Here is a 19,007-nt window from a genome sequence, read left to right as displayed (position 1 = left end):
TTCCCAATTCGGGCGCTATACTAACTACCTTTTCGGATGTCCACATTGATGTTGCTTAGCCTTTACATTCTGAAACGACTCGTCCCAGACTGGGTGCCAGTAGTCGTAAAACACTCCGTCCTTCCATTTCACATCCACAAGCTACCAATCTTAAAATCACCAATCAGACACTAAACAAACCATCAGAAAACAAATTGCAGTTACCCAGAAAACCAACTGCAGAGTGTATCATCAGAAAAAAAGACAGGCACTGTTTCAATAAAAAAAATTTCATTCCAAGAGTAGGAAATGATGGATCGCTGTGTTAGATTCCCTATGGTGTGGTAACAGGCCCTTCGGCTCAACAAGTCCATACTGACCCTCCGAAGAGCAACCCACCCAGACTCTCTCCCCTACATTTACCCCAAATACTACGGGCAATTTAGCATGGTCAATTCACCTGACCTGCACATCTTTGGACTGTGGGAGGAAACCCACGCAGACACGGGGAGAATGTGCAAACTCCACACAGACAGTTGCCCAAGGCGGGAATTGAACCTGGGTCCCTGGTGCTCTAAGGCAGCAGTGCTAACCACTGAGCCACAGTGCCGCCCAAATCCTGGGCTCCTATCATTTAGGCAGCTTGATCCCACCATATTATTTTCCTAGGTGTTTCTCTGAGGGCACTAGGTTAAAAAACCTATGGACACAAAACAATGACAATCTGGTGTTGTCCCTGTGAGCATATTGACACCAAATTGTCTCAACTAGAACAACAGCCTATATGTCACTACAAAGTCCAATATTCCTTTACTGGTTTTAGTGGTCAAAATATCTGATGATGTGCCTACCAGGTTGATACCAACTGATGTAAATTGGATTCTTTGGCAGAATGTCCCATGCAGTTGGTACATTGTGAGGTTCTGATGAAAGGTTACTGAGCTGAAACATTAACTCTTTGTGGGCGGCATGGTGGCACAGTGGTTAGCACTGCTGCCTCACAGCGCCAGAGACCCGGGTTCAATTCCCGCCTCAGGCGACTGACTGTGTGGAGTTTGCATGTTCTCCCCGTGTCTGCGTGGGTTTCCTCCAGGTGCTCCGGTTTCCTCCCACAGTCCAAAGATGTGCAGGGTCAGGTGAATTGGCCATGCTAAATTGCCCGTAGTGTTAGGTAAGGGGTAAATGTATGGGTGGGTTGCGCTTCGGCGGGGCGGTGTGGACTTGTTGGGCCGAAGGGCCTGTTTCCACACTGTAAGTAATCTAATCTGCTGCCTGACCTCCTGCTGTAAATTTCCAGAGTTTTACAGTCACAGAGTTGTATCGCACGGAAATAGAGCCTTCAGTCCAACTCACCCATACTGACCAGATACCCTTCGGAAAAGCGCAGCAGGTCAGGCAGCATGTGAAGAGCAGGAAAAATCGACGTTGCGGGCAAAAGCCCTTCATCAGGAGTCATCTCCCCAGGCAAAAAGAACATGCCCATTTAAAAGGGATCTCTCAGCCAGTCCTAGAAAGGTCAAATCCAAACCTCTGTTTCACACCTGCTTTCGCTGCCTCACCCCAGTTAAACATCCCATGGTTGTTACCATCTGGCATTAGACCAGTTTCTAACCCTCTCACCAGCCCAGGCTTCAAATCAACCTTCCTCACACGTTAAATACCAGATCACAGCAACATAGCAGTCTCCATCAGAGTTTCTCCCAAAGGTATTCAATGAATTACAGCCAACTGCTTACTCGAGGTAGAATGAGAGAAATATCTCACTTGCTATTCCAAACTCACTGAAAACAGTTCAAGTGATCAACAAGATCACTATTTATAATGTACCATCTGTCAGAAGTTAGCATTTCCTTAACATTATCATTTACAATATTCAAATTAACAAGCTATTCCCCACAATAACAACCAGCCTGCTCCTCATCATCATCAGTGGGTAACTTGGATAAGAACTACCAGCCAGACTTGGAGCTATGCAACATAGTTGGCTGAATGTGGGGCATGAAGCAGAGTTGCTCAGCTTTTACAAGATACTTTGCATCATTTCCTATCGGCCATCGGTTATAATGCTCAAAATGTTTAAAGGTCACACGTTTTCAGCTTCGAGAAATACAGAAAACTGGATATTTCAATTAAATAGAGCATTTCTGCTGTTCCCAAGACATCTGTATCTATCATATTTTCAAGTGAATTCCTTAGTCTTAGGGCAAGCTGAGATTTCCACTATATTCATTCATGAAGGTTTTACCATTAGACTACGTCACCTATCATAGAACTGTTATTAACAAGATGGCGCTGAAGAGTGGCAATTTTCATTCCAGTGGTAGTAGTGCAGTAAGGTAGACTCATGCCTGGCCACCAGGCCTATAGCAGGGCACTTAACAAGGATTGTAAAGTTGGACACTTTCTGTATTTCTTCATTTTTCTTCTTTTATATTCAATGTTTTGGATTTTTTTTCTTTGTGTTTTAAGATAGTCTGAGTGGGTGACTCTATGCAACACTTTTCACTGTATTCTGTAAAAAGATAGATGTGACAAGAAATAAATCAAATAAAATAGCAACTTGCAGGCCTTTTCTTGTAAATTGCTAAGCACAATCATCTCTGAAGCAGTCAATCCTCAGCCTCCCTCGCATCCTTACTGTTTAATTTCTGTTCATGCCCGAATCACACTTGATATTCTATATGCAAAAAGTAGAGTTCATGTGAAACAGAAGTTCTGTTTCCTCTGAAACAGTTGGTCTGGTCTTTACAGTAAGTTTGAAAAATAATGTTGAAAACCACTGTCATAGACAGGGAAATGTTCTTAATTATGGTGGCAAAGAAGACACCTTACTTTTCCAATTGCAATAATTGCCACAGCTTTTGTAGTTGCTTACATCATTGCACTGTGCTCTCAGGCACATGAGGTCTCAGTCTCCCCTTACTGGACAGGTCAGAAATACATCTGGAGGATGCTAGAATTGGAAAATAAACCATTGTGGGCTAACAGCTCAAAACAGAAACTTCAAAAACAATCATGAAATACAGAATCTGTGAGCAACACCTCCAGATAGGATGGCATGGATATCACCATCGACCTCAGAACCAGTATTAGTGTTCTCAACTCCACACATTGCAGTGATTCAAGACCAAATGACCAGGAGGCTGGGACCACATATGCCTATTATAACACCAATTGTACTTGGAAGGGAACAGCCAATGTGTCACGGAAGTAGGATTTCTACATAAAATCCAGAGTCTAGATTAGAGTGGTGCTGGAAAAACACAGCAGTTCAGGCAGCATCAGAGGAGCAGGAAAATCGATGTTTCGGGCAAAAGCCCTTCATTAGGAATCGATTTCCCTGCTCCTTGGATGCTGCCGGAACTACTGTGCTTTTCCAGCACCACCCTAATCTAGACTCTGGTTTCGAGCATCTGCAGTCATTGTTTTTACCTATAAAATCCAGAGTGCCTCTTTAAAAGACACAAATTTAATAGCTGCAACAAAAACAGAAATTGCTGGAGAAACTCAGCAGGTCTGGCAGCATCTGCGGAGAGAGAAAAAAAGAGTTAACGTTCAGGTCCAGTGATACTTCTTCAGAACTGATTGTAGCTTGGAAAACGTTGGTGGGCATGCTGAAGATGGATGGATGGAGCAGAGAGACAGAGCAAATGAGAGTGCAAATGGGTAATGGTGTCACCTGAGAGAAAGATAGGCTGATGGGGACCATTAGTGAGTGAAAATGGGTTGGCTGTGGTGAAAGCTGCCCGTGAGACATTAACTGTTTCACCCTCCACAGATGCCGCCAGACCTGAGTTTCTGCAACAATCTCTGTTTTTGTTTCAGATTTCCAGAGATGCAGATCTTTCTTTTATTGTTTAATGAATAAATGCTACATAGGACTGGTCAAAAGGAGTCTAGGGAACATCCTGATGGACAATCTCCCAAGCTGTCTTTTGCCTTCTGGACACATGCTTCATCAGTGGCTGCAGCATGGACACCAGCCTACTTAATGAAAATAGGAGAAAGTGAGGACTGCAGATGCTGGAGACCAGAGCTGAAAATGTGCAGCAGGTCAGGCAGCATCCAAGGAGCAGGAGAATCGACATTTCGGGCATGAGCCCGAAACATTCCTGAAGGGCTCATGCCCAAAACGTCGATTCTCCTACTCCTTGGATGCCGCCTGACCTGCTGCGCTTTTCCAGCAACACATTTTCATACTTAATGAAAATACATATAAAGATGATCTTCAAGTGTGGAATATCATATGGGCTGGAACATGAGACGTTGCAAAGGATTGGGTCCGATAGCATTGCCTTGCCGCCCATAGTTCCTGTGGTTCCATGCAGGCCAAAGTCTAATTTATACATCTCAGTTGTATTGTCAAGAATAACTATTCTCTGATTGAGCTAATTTGTTCTGCACTGGCAGTTTTCCACATGGTTTTGCTTATCGCTGCCAAGATTTCTCACTATTCCAGAAATCCTGGAATGCAGATAAACCACGTCTCCCTTTTAAACTTCAAACTGTCTAGTTAAATTCCTCCCTTCTCTACCTGCATCAGTTGTAAGCAGTTCACAGATGCTTTTGTTAACAAGATCGAGTCCGTCATTCAGCTGTCACCTTTCCCTTTGCCTACCAAACCAGACTTCCAGTGTTGGCATCTTGCCCTCATTTCCCCATTGCAATTCATGCCACTTTCAAGTTCATCTTGTCCTGCTGCTCCAATTCTACCTCCGCACCCAATTTTCCTTGTAGTCCTCAAGCTGATAGGGTTAACAATTCCCCCTCAAGTACTGTGTCCCTACCTTTCAAATTTGCCTTTACTTTCACTGCTTCAATTTATTTTTGGAATTCCTCCAATCAGGTTTTTAATCTACATTTCAGCATGAAGTATCCTTAAAGTAACTAATGATATTTGCTATGGCTGTGAATTTAATAAACCTGCCCTCCACAACTTGGACATGATTGTTCATATTATCTTTACTCACCACCTTCAGGCGGCTCGGCGGAAGCGTACACACCCAGTTCCATTTTTCTGTTTAAAATCTCAGCCAGAGAATCACCTGCAATGGCTTCTATTCCTGCTTTCACACGGATTGCCAGAGTCTAAGGGTCTATCCTCAACCTCCCTCATGTCTCAACAGCAGCCTGGCTCTCAGAGCCAGTGTGCTAAAGTTAGCGTTCCACACAAGAGAACTCGCAACAGCACTCCCCTTCAGCATTTCAATGCTTCGGATCTGTCATGGATTGACAATATGTGCCATATTTTGTCAGACCAAAGCCATCTTCACCACAAGCATTGCCCTCCAGCCACCAATTCCATTTCTCTCTCTCTGCGACTTGGAGACCGAACTAAACTGCTCCCATACCATGTCATTGCTTCTAATCGGATCCTCTGTCAGGAACACCGATTCCAACTCCGCAGTGTCAGGTATCCAACTCTACCTCAGCTCATCTCTTGTTACCTCATCCATGCCTTTGTTACCCTTAGACTTTATTATTCTAATGCTCCTCTTGCCAGTTACCCACCTTGCATTCTCTATTAGCCCAAGCATAGCCTAAAGCCTGCTGCCTACATTCTCAACCTGCTTACACATCACCCTCTGTTTGCTGTTCTACAGTGTCTTAATACAGCAATGTATTAGTTTTGAAGTTCACAGGATTAGGGCCTCACCTCTCCCCGTCTCTGCAACCTCCTTCAATCCCAAAGCTTCTCCAAGATCTACATTTCTTCAGTTCTGGCCTTCTGCAAATTTCTGATTTTCTTCATCCTGGTTTTGGCAGGTGTGTTATCAACCAGCTAGACTCCAAGATCTGGAATGCTACTTAAAATCACTCTGACCAAGTCTTTGATCACCAGCCAAATACTTTGTGCCTTGATGTCAAGTTCAGTTTGATAGCACATCTAGGAAGTGTCTAAGAGGCATATTCATGTGAATGCAATTCTTGTTAGGCTTGGTTTCCTCCTTTTTCTGTGGATCAATCTCATGTTCAAACCTGTGTATACCAGTCTGTCTGAAGTTGCTCCAAAGTCAAAAGATGTAACGTGCACTGACTTTCGCAATCACAAAGTTCCATCAATCTACCAGATGTGAACTTGCTTCTATGACATTGCATTCTTACCAATGAAAATGAATGAACACCAAAAATTGCATGTTTTTCTACAAATTTTATTTTTAGTATTAATTAGAAAAAAAGAGTCCAAAACCTCAAATCTCCAATTGTATCAGACTCTACTGTTAGGCACTTTCAGAAATGTTTAGCCTTTTGTCAGACTTTCTTCTTTTAATACTGTAGTAACAAGCCACAGAATTCACTATCAGTCATGCTGTTTTGAGAACCATTAGTGAGTTGGGTTCTTTCAATTTGGCAGTTGTCACAATGTATTGAACAGTTGTGGTTGTGGCAATGCACACAGAAAAGGCAGCAGCTACACAAGCTCACGTGAGAGAGTAACTTCACAGGCTCTCCCCCAACCAAAATAATACCTCATTGTGGCCAAGTTCAAAAGTCTCACACCATAACTGTGTGGACACCATAATGGTGTGGCTCACTATCTAGTACCACGCACACTTACCCCAGTACATTTCACTCTTGTGCCATTACGCCCAAGCACTATATAATGTGGTGACTGCAGTGTGCCTAATGCAGTGCAGTTTAAGGTAACAAGGTGCAGTACAGTGATAGGTTTGCAATGCACAACTACATGTGTAGGTTGAATGGAATGCAGAGTGGTTCAGCTATATGCACAGAAGTGCAACTGTAGACCATGCTTGGGTATAGCTGGTGCGGGGTATAGAAATCAGATGCTACACAGATTAGGTATGGTGATGTTGCTGATTCATCCACAGAGGATGCATTCTACAAAAGACATGAAGCATTGATTCGAAGTAGACGGCACTTTCTAACATTCATGCTAATAAACTTTGAAAATAAATAGGTTTCTCAGGTACTGAAGGCCATAGGATTGTGCCATTCTGATTAGCATCTGCAGGCCCAATGAAAATACCATTCTTTCATTATACTGCTGGGAAACTCTGCTTAGTGTGTACAAGCCAGTTCACACACCAAACATTCCATTCATTTTATTTGCAGAAGCCTTACTTGAACTTGGGAGTCAGTGAAGCAGTTAACAGTGCATTTCAAATAAGACTGGGAATGCACTGTTGTGACTACAACACAAACAAGGAACCCACAGAGAAGTTCCCAATGCAAAACAAATCACAACGTTCCGATGAATTGGGTCGAGTGTGTCTTAATGCAGGCCTGAATCCAGCAACACTCTTGGGTGATTACAGTCAAAGAAACAAACCAGAATAATCAGTAAGCTCTTACTGCTGCTTTCAAGGTGCACACCAGTCAGAGGCGATTCTCTCAAAGGCTAACAACAAAAAAAAAAATCACACTGATCACAAATGAGGAGGAGGCTGCAGTCTCATTATCCCAGAGCCTGCCACTGCCAGTCAGAACTCCAGACTGTTAGTACAAACAATAAAAAGTTCTTTTTTTCTTAAAAAAGGACAACTATATCAACTTCTCTCCTGAATTCTAACAATGCAATCTGCCACAGTTACATAATATACAAAAAAAAAGGCATCAAGCAAAACATCCCACAGCCCCGCTCACCCAGTACAGTACATAATGTCCATAAGAAGAGACAAGCAACGGGCAGAGCAAATCGCATCCTAGGGAGAGTCCAGATTCCACATTAGAGGCAGCTAGTTTGTCTTCTGATCTGCTATTCAAGTACTGAAGTGTGTAGAGAGAGAGAGAGAGAGATGATGTATCACGGTTTCTTGAAAAATATATGAAAGCAGCATCGACCCTGCTTGCATGGTGGGCCGACGGCAAGGACAAGGAATTCCCCGACATGGGATTCCGCAGTTGCTCTGCCATATCAATGCAGACTGGGATACATGATTCCAATTTGTGGGGAGGCAGGGGAAGGAGGGAGGAAGGAAGGAGGGGAAGAAAAGAGCTGAGGGCTAAAGAAAAGGAGATCCTAGCGATTACTCTTCATTGCATCTTTGGCTGCCAGAATCAGCGGTGTCAAACTAGATAAGGGCTTGGCCAGCTTCAGGAACGGATGCTGCAAGAAAGAGAGAGAGATAAACGTATGAGCTCACAGACACAGATTGTAGTCAACTCAAAATAGCACCAGGTACCACACCATATAAGGACTAGGAGCAGGAGCAGGCCACCTGACCCTTTGAGCCTGCTCCACCAATCAATAAGATTGTGGCTGATCTTTTCATGGCCTCAGCTTCACTCACCCACCCTCTCACCCCACAATTCCTTTGCTGTTCAAAAAATTCTTAGGTTTAAAAACATTTTCTGAGGAAGCCTCAACCCACTTTACCGGACAGGGAATTCCATAGATTTACAACCCTCTGGGTGAAGATGTTCCTTCTCAACTGAATCCTAAATCTGCTTCCCCCGAATTTTGAGGCTATGCCCTCTTGTGCTAGTTTCACTTCCCTGTGGAAACATCCTCTCTATGTCTATCTTATGTATTCCCTTTACAATTTTATACGTTTCAAAAGACTCCCCTCTCATTCTTTTTAAATTTCAATGAAAATAATCCCAGTCGACACAGTCTCTCCACATAAACCAACCCCCCCTCAACTCCGGAATCACAGTGAAACTCCTCTGCACCCCCTCTGCTGCCAGTACATCCTTTCTCAAGTAAGGAGACCAAAACTGCACGCAGTGTTCCAGAAAAGACCAATAAGAACTTCCAGTTGGTACGTTATTTGCAAAACACAGCAGCTGGTCTTCACATTGAGAAGGAACAAGTGTGATGACCCCAGCTAATGGTGATGTTGGAACCCAGACAGGGGCCTGCTTTGATAAGACTGTAAAAGTTGTTTTGTTTTTGTTTGCCATGGTCAGTCACCAAATGCAGGCACAAGAAGCAAAAAGACTTTGACCAGAATTACTTTGAAATGGTCTCATTATAAATATCAAAAAGAATCAACCCTTTACCCTCAACAATAACCTCACAGATAGATAGTTAAATCTCATGGCGACCCTGTCTCCATATTAAAATCTTTTATTCAGTTGCCACTACTAATTGATTTCTGGATCTTTTTCTAAAAAACAGACTTTGAAGTAACTTCAGAGCAAGTATAGGGGTTTTTGATCCACTAAACTTCTGAGTGTGTTTTCTGGCTAATCTTTTAACTAGTTTAGCACTTCATCCTCAGAATGTCCAACACCCATAAGCCCAGATTCTGGCTTTTTGCACCTTTGTCTCCCACTGTCATTGGGTCGTTGGCCTGTCCAGAACTAGAGGACATAGTTTAGGGTGAGCGGGAGACAATATAAAAGGGACCCAAGGGGCAACCTTTTCACACAGGGAGTGGTGTGTGTATGGAATGAGCTGCCAGAGGATATGGTGGAGGCTGGTACAATTGCAACATTTAAAAAGCATTTGGATGGGTATATGAATAGGAAGGGTTTGGAGGGATATGGGCCGGGTGGTGACAAATGGGACTAGATTAGGTTAGGATATCTGGTCGGCAAGGATGGGTTGGACTGAAGGGTCTGTTTCCCTGCTGCATATCTCTATGACTATATCCATGGACAATGTGGGGAAAATGGCATCAAGGTAGTTAGCCAAGATCTATTTGAATGGCAGAGCCCCCTTGAGGTGCCGAATGGATTGCTCTTATTTCTGGAGTTCACCTCGCTGAGACTGGTAGGGTGGTAACTAGCAGAAATGAAAACACAAATTGCTGGAAAATCTCAGCAGGTCTGGCAACATCTGTGAAGAGAAATCAAAGTTAACATTTCAGGTCCAGTGACCCTTCCTCAGAACCTTTCCAGCAACTTCTGTTTTTGGTTCTGATTTGCAGCATCCGCAGTTCTTCTGGTTTTTATTTGGGAACGAGCAGAGTTGTTTTGCTTTTCGCCGAAAGACATACCTGGGCAATTTACCACATTGCCAGGTTGATGTCATGTCGTAGCTCTAACTGGCAAAGTTTGCCTAGTGGCATGGTGATCTCTCATGGTGCCCAGTTTTGAGTTGTTAGATCTATTTGAAGGCTGTCCCATTGTAGCATGGTGATAGTGCCACAATATGATGGAGGGTATTCTCAATGTGAAGACTTCATCTACAAAAAGACATTGGGTACTCCCAGTGATACTGGCATGGATGGATGCATCTGTAACAGGTAGATTGTTGAGGACAAGGTCAAGTAGTTCTTTTCCCCTCCTCTCGTTAGCTTTTTACCAATTGCTGCAGACAGAGTTTAGCAGCTGTGTTCTTTCGACCTCAGCCAGTTTGGTCCATGGTGCTGCTACTGAGCCATTTTAGCAATGGGCATTGAAGACCCCATCCAGGGCACAGTTTGTACCCATACCACCTACTGTGCCTCATCCAAGTGGTGTACTAATTCATCAGCTGGGAGGAGAGGTTCTGAGGTTAGGTAAGCACGTGGCAATTTGCAGATTTTCTTACCCATGTTTGATCTGATACCAAAACATTTCCTGGGGTCCAGCGTCAATGCTGAGGACTCCTAGGGCAACTCTTCCCTTACTCTATACGACTGGGGCATTGCCTCTAAGGTCAGATTCCAGGAGAATCACTGCATTAGGCTGTTGCTTGATTAGTCTGTGGGAAAGCACTCCCAATTTTGGTACACAGTCCCACAGGTTGGTAAGGAGGTGGTTACCAGGTTGACGTGGCTGTGCATGCAGTCATCATTTCTGGTGACTAGAGTGCTGTGGAGATCCATTCAGTTCAGACTTTGTAACGATAGGGTTTGAGTGGCTCACTGAACCATTGCAGAGAACAGTTTAGAGTCAAACATGTTGCTGCAGGTCTGGAATCACATACCAGGCCAGATCAGGTCAGGGCAGCAGACCTCCTGCCCTAAAGGACATTAGTGAACTGGGTGGAGTTTTACAACATTCAACATATTCAGCTGGGAGGATTAGGCTGGCTTTTTATTTTCAGAGTTCACTGAATTCTAATTTCACCGCAATGGTGGCATTTGAAGCCACAGCCCCAGAATACTAGCCTGGAGTTCTGAATTACTAGACCAGCAACATTACCACTATGCCACCACCTGCTGTGATTGTTAGAAATTCTCATGCAACCCTTGAACAGAGAAACCACAACATTCTGGAATTAGAAGATGAGAGATAATCCGTACCTGCAGCAACTCTTTCCCAGATCCTCGTTTTTCGACATCCATCTCCAAGCAGCGGTTGAGAAAATCACGGAAGATCGAGGAGAGCTTCTCTGGATTCTGCAGCTCTGGAGTACCATTAGTGGCAATCAGGTACAAGGCCTGCAATGATGGCAGATAAATGAAGCAAAGAGTTGAGAGAGATCCAAGCTAACAATAAAAATGCCATGCCTGTTCCTCGTATTTACCAGGACTCCAATATGCTATGATCCAAAGTACATTTCCACCTAGGTCCTTCTGTTCCTGTACACCCTCTAGAATTGTGCTATTTATGTTATACCATCTGTCAACGTTCTTCCTGCCAAAACGCAGAATTCCACACTTTTCCCGAATTGAATTGCCAGCTATCTGCCTATGCCACCAACCTGTCAATTTCCTTTTGGAGTTATTCACTGTTCTCCTCCCAGTTTACAAAACGTTCAAGTTTCACGTCGATAAACTTGGAAACTCTCCCCTGCAAACTAAGGTCTCTATTTTCAGGACACATCAGGAAAAGAAATATTGATTCCTGGGGAGCTCGACTACAAACCTTCCTCCAGCCCCAAAAAAATCCATTAACCATCATTCTCAGCTCCCTGCAGCCCAGCCAGATTTGTATACACATTGCTACTGCCCATAACTTATAATTTTCAGCACAATTGAGGGGAGTGGTCTTGTGTAAAAACATCTTCTGGAAGTTCACATACACCATATCAACAATGTCAGCCTCATCGAGTCTTTTACCTCATTAAAAAACGGCAGCAAATTAATTCATCACAATTTCTCCTTCAAAAATCCATGATGACCTTTTCTTATCAACCCAGCTTTTCTTATGCGACCACCAACACCATCCCAAATAATTGTCTCTAGAAACACTGAACTGAAACTGATCGGTCTAGAATTTGTTGGGCACACCCTGTTGTGGTAAGAATGCAAGGAGGCTTCACTGCAACTGAAACAAATTGAGCGTGGGGGCAAACATAGCAGATGGAGTGCAGCAAAGGTTCACTGGGCTGATATCAGGGATGGCAGGGCAATCCTATTTAGGAGAGATTGGTGCAACTGAGCCTGTACTGACAGGAGTAGAGAAGAATGAGATGAAATCTGATTGTAATGTACAAATTTTTAACTGGGCTGGACAGACGAGATGTGGGAGGTGGGTTTTCCCTGACTGGGGAGCTTAGAACCATGGATCAAAGTCTCAGGATACAGCGCAGGCTATTTAAAACCGAGAAGAGATATTTCTTCACTCAGAGGCTGTCAAACTGTGGCCACAGAAGGCTGCAGAGAAGTTGCTAAGTATATTCAATAAAAAGATTGATAAATTTTACGATATTAAAGACATCAAGGAGTATGAGGAGAAAGTGGGACGATGGTGTTGAGGTGAATGACCATTTAAATGGCAGAGTAGGTGGAAGAGCTGAATAGCCTACTCCTGGCCCTAGTTTCAATGTTTATGCTTACTGCTTTTCTGGGACAATTGCAGGACATTCTACAGTATTCTAGGGAAATAAAGATAAGGCTGGTAACCCTGTAATTTCCACTCTCATTTCCTTCAATACCCTTGGATGCATCTCATCAGGTCTCAGTACTTTGTCAACCGCATGGACGGAGAGTCTATCCAATACTGCTACCTTTCCAATTTTGAACCGTTTTGGTGATGGGTTTTTTTTTGCTTTGTCATCTTGGCTTGGGTACATCTACTTGCAAATCTCTTCATTTAATACCTCAACCAAACCCCCTGCCAAAGTGCACAAATCTCCTTTTTGGTCCCTAAAATTTTACCACTTTACCATTTATGTGCTTAAAGATGAATTTAGGATTCCTCTTTACGTTCACTACAAGGCTTTTCTCATAATTCCTCTTTGCTTCTCTAAAATGCCTTGGCACTTTCCCTCTAATTTCTGTGTTCAGCTTGGTTTCCATTTGCATTTGCGACCCAACACATGCCGTAAGCACCTTTGTTTTTGCTTAGTCTTAATTTCCATCTCATAAGAAATCAGAGCAGGAGCAGGCCATTTGACCACTCAAGCCTGCCCTGCTATTCAGCAAGATCATGGCTGATCTGCTCCAGACCTCAGCTCCGCTTTCATGACAGCTTCTCATAGACTAGGAGAAAGTGAGGACTGCAGATGGTGGAGATCAGAGCTTTAAAATGTGTTGCTGGAAAAGCGCAGCAGGTCAGGCAGCTTATGCCCGAAACGTCGATTCTCCTTCGATGCTGCCTGACCTGCTGCGCTTTTCCAGCAACACATTTTTAAGCTTCTCATAAACCTCAAATTTCAACCAAGTTGAGAACAAATTGTATGGATGGAGGATTCCAAGCAATACTGGCAACTTGAAACACTGATCACACCCCTCCATGGCACTAGCCATTAGCAATGAAGCAGATTTGATTGGAAATGACTGCCCAGGTTCTATAAAGTGCAGGCTTGGCCCCCAGAAGCCCAATTTAAAGAAAATGCCAACCAAATTTGAGAGATCTTGGTTCACACTTCAAGGGAATGTAGAGTAGATTGTAAGAATGCTCAGTTGGAAAATGATCTGCAATCCTTTAGCTAGGCCTACAGACAAACAACCCCCACAGTCCTCCTAAATGGTTTCTAATTCTCCATCAGTTTTTCCAACACCAGTTGTCTCCACTACCTCCCTGTACAGTCTTTTCACTATATTTATATTCCTCTGATTAATCCAAACTGTGCACATTAATCTTGTTTAGACCTCCAACAATCATCACTAGTCATGGAGTGGCACGGTAGCTCAGTGGTTACAGTGCTGTCTTACAGCGCCAGGGACTCTGGTTCGATTCCATGCTCAGGTGACTGCCTGTGTGGAGTCTGCACATTCTCCCAGTGTTTGTGGGGGTTTCTGCTGGATGCTCCGGTTCCCCCCCCGCAGTCCAAAGATGTGCAAGATAGGTAGACTGGCCATGCTAAATTGCCCATAGGGTCCAGAGATGCATTAGCCATGGGAAATGCAGGGTTACAGGAATAGGGTAGGAGGGTGGATCTGGGCGGGATGCTCTTTCGAGGGTTGGTCTGGGCTTATTGGGCCAAATGGCCTGTTTCCACACTCTGGGATTCTATGATGAATCCAAGCAATGGAGTCTTCCCCCCTCCCGCCACCCCCAATCCAATACTGGTTGATTCCAGCTTTGCTGGGACTCCTTGATGCCACACTCAGTTGTGGCATTAATATGGGTGTCACTTTCACTTCACTGCTGGAATTCAGCTCTTTTGTCCTTGTCAGAACCCTAAAGCGATGACACCTTTGTTTTGGAATATGAACAAAGCTAGCACATTGAAGAGACTTGACTACTTTTAATAATAGCATTAGACCATGAAATACAAGCTCGTCAATCACTTCATACCTTGAATACCTTCAGCCTGGGACCATTTAGTTCAGACTCTGCATGTGCAATGAAAATTGAGAGATTGAGGACTCACCCTCAGTGGATTCTCGTTTAGGTAAGGGGGCTCGCCCTCCACCATCTCAATGGCCATGATCCCCAGTGACCAGATGTCAACCTTGGGGCCATACGCTTTCCTGGTGACCACTTCGGGTGCCATCCAGTAAGGTGTGCCCACCATGGTGCTGCGCTTGCTCTGCTCTGGTGTGATCTGGGCACAGAACCCAAAGTCAGCTATACGGACACAAAACAAATATGGCATCAACAGAGTGTTTACAAAGCTTCAACAATGAAACTAGCACAAATGTGACAGACTTTAGAAAATTATTGGAAGTTCAACTTGGATCGTTTTCACATGAGGTGGATAGTACACCCTATTGTTTCCTCTGTAGATGGGGTTTAAGCACAAAGAGTGAATATAGGCACTGGGTAGGGCTACACATAAAGCTCATAACATGTCACTAGATTCAATCCGGAGACCCTAATGTTTTGGGAGATTAGGGTTCAAAATGGGTATCAACATGGATTGAAATTTGAATTCAAGAAAATCTCAGATTAAAAGATAGTCTAATGACAACCATGTACCATTGCTGATTGACATTAAAACCCACCTAATTTACATTTTTAAGCAATCTAGTCTACAATCTGAGACAGCACAGTGGCTCAGTGGTTACCATTGCGGCCTCACAGCGCCAGGGACCTGGGTTGAATTCCACTGTCTGTGGAAAGTCTGCACATTCTCCCAGTGTCTGCGTTGGGTTTCCCCTGGGTGCTCAGGTTTCCTCCTACGGTCCAAACATGTGGATTTGCAATGCTAAATTGCCGGTAGTGTCCAGGGTTGCGTAGGTTAGGTGGATTAGCCATGGGATATGCAGCATTACAGGGACAGGGTAAAGGGATGCGTCTGGGTGGGATCGTCTTCAAAACTTCTGGTCAGTGTCGACAATGGCCAAATGGCCTACTTCCACAGTGTAGAGATTCTGTGAAGTGTAGACCTCCAGACCAATAACAATGTAGTTGACTCAACTACCCTCTAAAATGTATTAGAAGAGCCAATCTGCTCAAGGGCAACGAGGGAGTAACAAATGCCAGCTTTGCCAGCCCACATTCCATCTAAGAACATTGGATCAGATGGTGGTCTTTTAGCTTCTTCAGTCAGCCAATAAGATCAAGGCAGATCTGTAACCCAACTCCACAAGTCTATCTTTGGTCCACAGTCCTTAACAATCACTCCTCATAGTTAACTCTGAGTTCAGGTACCATTCTGGGAAATCTAAACTTCACAACCTCCAACGCATGGTACCTAGAGTATTCAGTGACTCTATATGTGGCCCAACAAGAGCTTTGTACAGTGGAAGCACAGCTTCTCTACTGTTATTTTAGTCCTTGAGAAGTAAAAGCGAAAACGTCAATGAACTACTGGCTAACTTGCTGCATGGGACATTTAAATGATCATGCGCTGAGACATCAAACCCTCCACTGCATCCCAAGGCTCTACTGACCTTCACAAATTTTCATCGTTTACAAAGGAGGATTTATTTTAGATTTACAGTTGATACCCTCATATTTGTCTAATTTGAAATCCATGGATTTACCCATTTGCTTAATCTGTTAACATGTATGTGCCTTTATTCTTTCAGCCTCACTTGCTGAAGTCTTGATCTTCATTCAGAACTGCCAAAGTTGGCATCACTGCTTCATGTATCAAACATCTCCTTACACCGGAGAATCAGCTAAATGCCACTTTAATTTTTTTTTCTCAAGTCATGATATTTTGTGTCAGCTATTAACAGTGCAGTTTATGAATTCTGCCTCAGTTTAATCACAGGAGTATGCAAATTTCAGCAGAAGGGTGAAGGTAAAACTCTTACTCACTGAGTTTCACAGATCCATCCATGCCCAGTAGCACATTGTCGCTCTTGATGTCTCGATGAATGACCTGGTTTGCGTGCAGGAACTCCAATGCTTGTAAGCACTGCCAAGAGGAATAATAAAGATTGAGAAGCATTACACCGAGTAAGGAGTTAATTTGTTCAAAGTTCTGAAAAGAAAGGACTGGCAGCAAGATTTTCTAACATGCAGACACAGTCCTATTAGTTTATGCATTTGAAAGAGCAAGCTATGGGGAATACTGACAATATTAGCAGCAGTAATGATGTCTGTGCAAAACCAGTGCTATACTCCAGAGTGAGACTGTTACATCACACAAACATGCAATCTTTTGTTACCAAATTAATCTTCACCCTCCCCCCCCACCATCCACTTGACGACAGACTCCTGACAAGAGTACAGTTTGAAAGGCATCAGTTGCTTTCCAATTCCTGACCTGGGAAGTCACTCGACAAGAGCTTAGGTAGGTTTTTGACCAGCTTCAAAGTTCAGTGGGAGACATCATGACCAAGTCTGAAATTGTCCCCACGTGCTTTCCAGTAAGGGTTAGCTGATAGCAGTCAGGAAGAGGAGTAGAGGCCTGACTGATAATTACCATAATACATGTAGGGAGGCTGAAGACAAGTATAGCAGTTTTAATGCCATGTCAGTTGAGATTAGGCATCAGTCACTATTACCTGGAGCATCAGGGAATGTTTTAGAAGTCATTTGCTTCAAAAGACTGCAGGGTTCTAACTGCTTACAGCATAAGCCCAGGGGTCAGTTAGCTGGATGGCTGGTTTGCAATGCACAGTGACATCAAAAGCACAGGTTCAATTCCTATAATGGCTGATGTTACCATGAAGGGCTCTCCTTCTCAAACTCACCACTCGCCTAAGGCATGGTGACCCTCAGGTAAACCACCACCAGTTGTTTCTCTCTAATGAGAGCGCAGCCCCATGGTCTTCAGCAATTTCCCTGATTTTCAGGGCATATTATTACATTTAAAACTCTCCACTATTTGCATGGCACTGCCACACTTCCACAACCTCTGTCGACTCTGCCTGTACTCTTCACTTCATTACTGCTTCATCTCTCTTTTCCACCATCAGTGGCAGAAAGCCCTCAACATTCACTGACTCTCCCACTTTCTACATTTAAAAGCCTGCTTTGTTAGATTCCAACACTGGATGTTAATGGCATTATCAATGAGTCCTCCAGACTGGGCCTGTCATAGCGTTAAGGGTTTAGATGGAGAGGAATTTGTAAGAGTGTACAAAAACATTTTCTGATTCAGTATGTGGATATACCTACTAGAGCAGGTGCAAAACCTGACCTACTCTTGAGAGATAAGGCAGGGCAGGTGACTGAGGTGTCAGTGGGGGAGCACTTTGGGGCCAGCGACCATAATTCTATTAGTTTTAAAATAGTGATGGAAAAGGATAGACCAGATCTAAAAGTTGAAGTTCTAAATTGGAGAAAGGCCAATTTTGACGGTATTAGGCAAGAATTTTCAAAAGCTGACTGGGGACAGATGTTCGCGGGTAAAGGGACGGCTGGAAAATGGGAAACCTTCAGAAATGAGATAACAAGAATCCAGAGAAAATATATTCCTGTCAGGGTGAAAGGAAAGGCTGGTAGGTATAGGAAACGTTGGATGACTAAAGAAATTGAGGGTTTGGTCAAGAAAAAGAAGGAAGCATATGTCAGGTATAGACAGGATAGATCCTTAAAAAAGAATCCTTAGAAGAGTATAAAGGCAGTAGGAGTATACTTAAGAGGGAAATCAGGAGGGCAAAAAGGGAACATGAGATAGCTTTGGCAAATAGAATTAAGGAGAATCTAAGGGTTTTTACAAATACAGTAAGGACAAAAGGGTAACTAGGGAGAGAATAGGGCCCCTCAAAGATCAGCAAGGCGGCCTTTGAGTGGAGCGGCAGAAAATGGTGGAGTTACTAAATGAGTATTTTGCATCAGTATTTACTGTGGAAAAGGATATGGAAGACGTAGACTGTAGGGAAATAGATGGTGACACCTTGCAAAATGTCCAGATTACAGAGGAGGAAGTGCTGGATGTCTTGAAACACAAAAGTGGATAAATCCCCAGGACCTGATCAGGTGCACCCTATAACTTTGTAGGAAGCTAGAGAAGTGATTGCTGGGCCTCTTGCTGAGATATTTGTACCATCGATAGTCACAGGTGAGGTGCCAGAAGACTGGAGGTTGGCTAACGTGGTGCCACTGTTTAAGGAAGGCGGTAAAGACAAGCCAGGGAACTATAGACCAGTGAGCCTGACCTGGGTGGTGGGCAAGTTGTTGGAGGGAATCTTGAGGGACAGGATATACATGTATTTGGAAAGGCAAAGACTGATTAGGGATAGTCAACATGGCTGTGTGGGGGAAATTATGTCTCACAAACTTGATTGAGTTTTTTGAAGAAGTTCGGGCATAAGCCCTTCCTGAGGACAAAGCAGTAGATGTGATCTATATGGACTTCAGTAAGGCGTTCGACAAGGTTCCCCATGGGAGACTGGTTACCAAGGTTAGATCTCATGGAATACAGGGAGAACTAGCCATTTGGATACAGATCTGGC

At 43.7% G+C, this 19,007-nt stretch overlaps 1 protein-coding gene across 4 annotated transcripts in view; it reads right to left on the bottom strand.

Moving 5' to 3' along the window:
- Window positions 1-6,110: 6,110 nt before the first annotated feature.
- LOC122555720 (serine/threonine-protein kinase PAK 2-like) overlaps window positions 6,111-19,007 on the bottom strand; it is an 81,339-nt gene continuing 68,442 nt past the window's right edge. For all 4 annotated transcript variants that reach the window (XM_043701768.1, XM_043701769.1, XM_043701771.1 and 1 more), the window contains exons 12-15: window positions 16,420-16,519; window positions 14,582-14,778; window positions 11,121-11,258; window positions 6,111-8,050 (exon numbers count right to left, since the gene is read on the bottom strand). In XM_043701768.1, the coding sequence (XP_043557703.1) occupies window positions 7,964-8,050; window positions 11,121-11,258; window positions 14,582-14,778; window positions 16,420-16,519 (522 nt within the window). In that variant the 3' untranslated portion in view covers window positions 6,111-7,963. The remainder of the gene's footprint in view (window positions 8,051-11,120; window positions 11,259-14,581; window positions 14,779-16,419; window positions 16,520-19,007) is intronic.

Source organism: Chiloscyllium plagiosum, chromosome 13, assembly GCF_004010195.1.
Source record: "Chiloscyllium plagiosum isolate BGI_BamShark_2017 chromosome 13, ASM401019v2, whole genome shotgun sequence".
Classification (NCBI taxonomy): domain Eukaryota; kingdom Metazoa; phylum Chordata; class Chondrichthyes; order Orectolobiformes; family Hemiscylliidae; genus Chiloscyllium; species Chiloscyllium plagiosum.
Note: the sequence above shows the minus strand (reverse complement) of the source record. Positions and strands in the feature narration are given on the sequence as shown.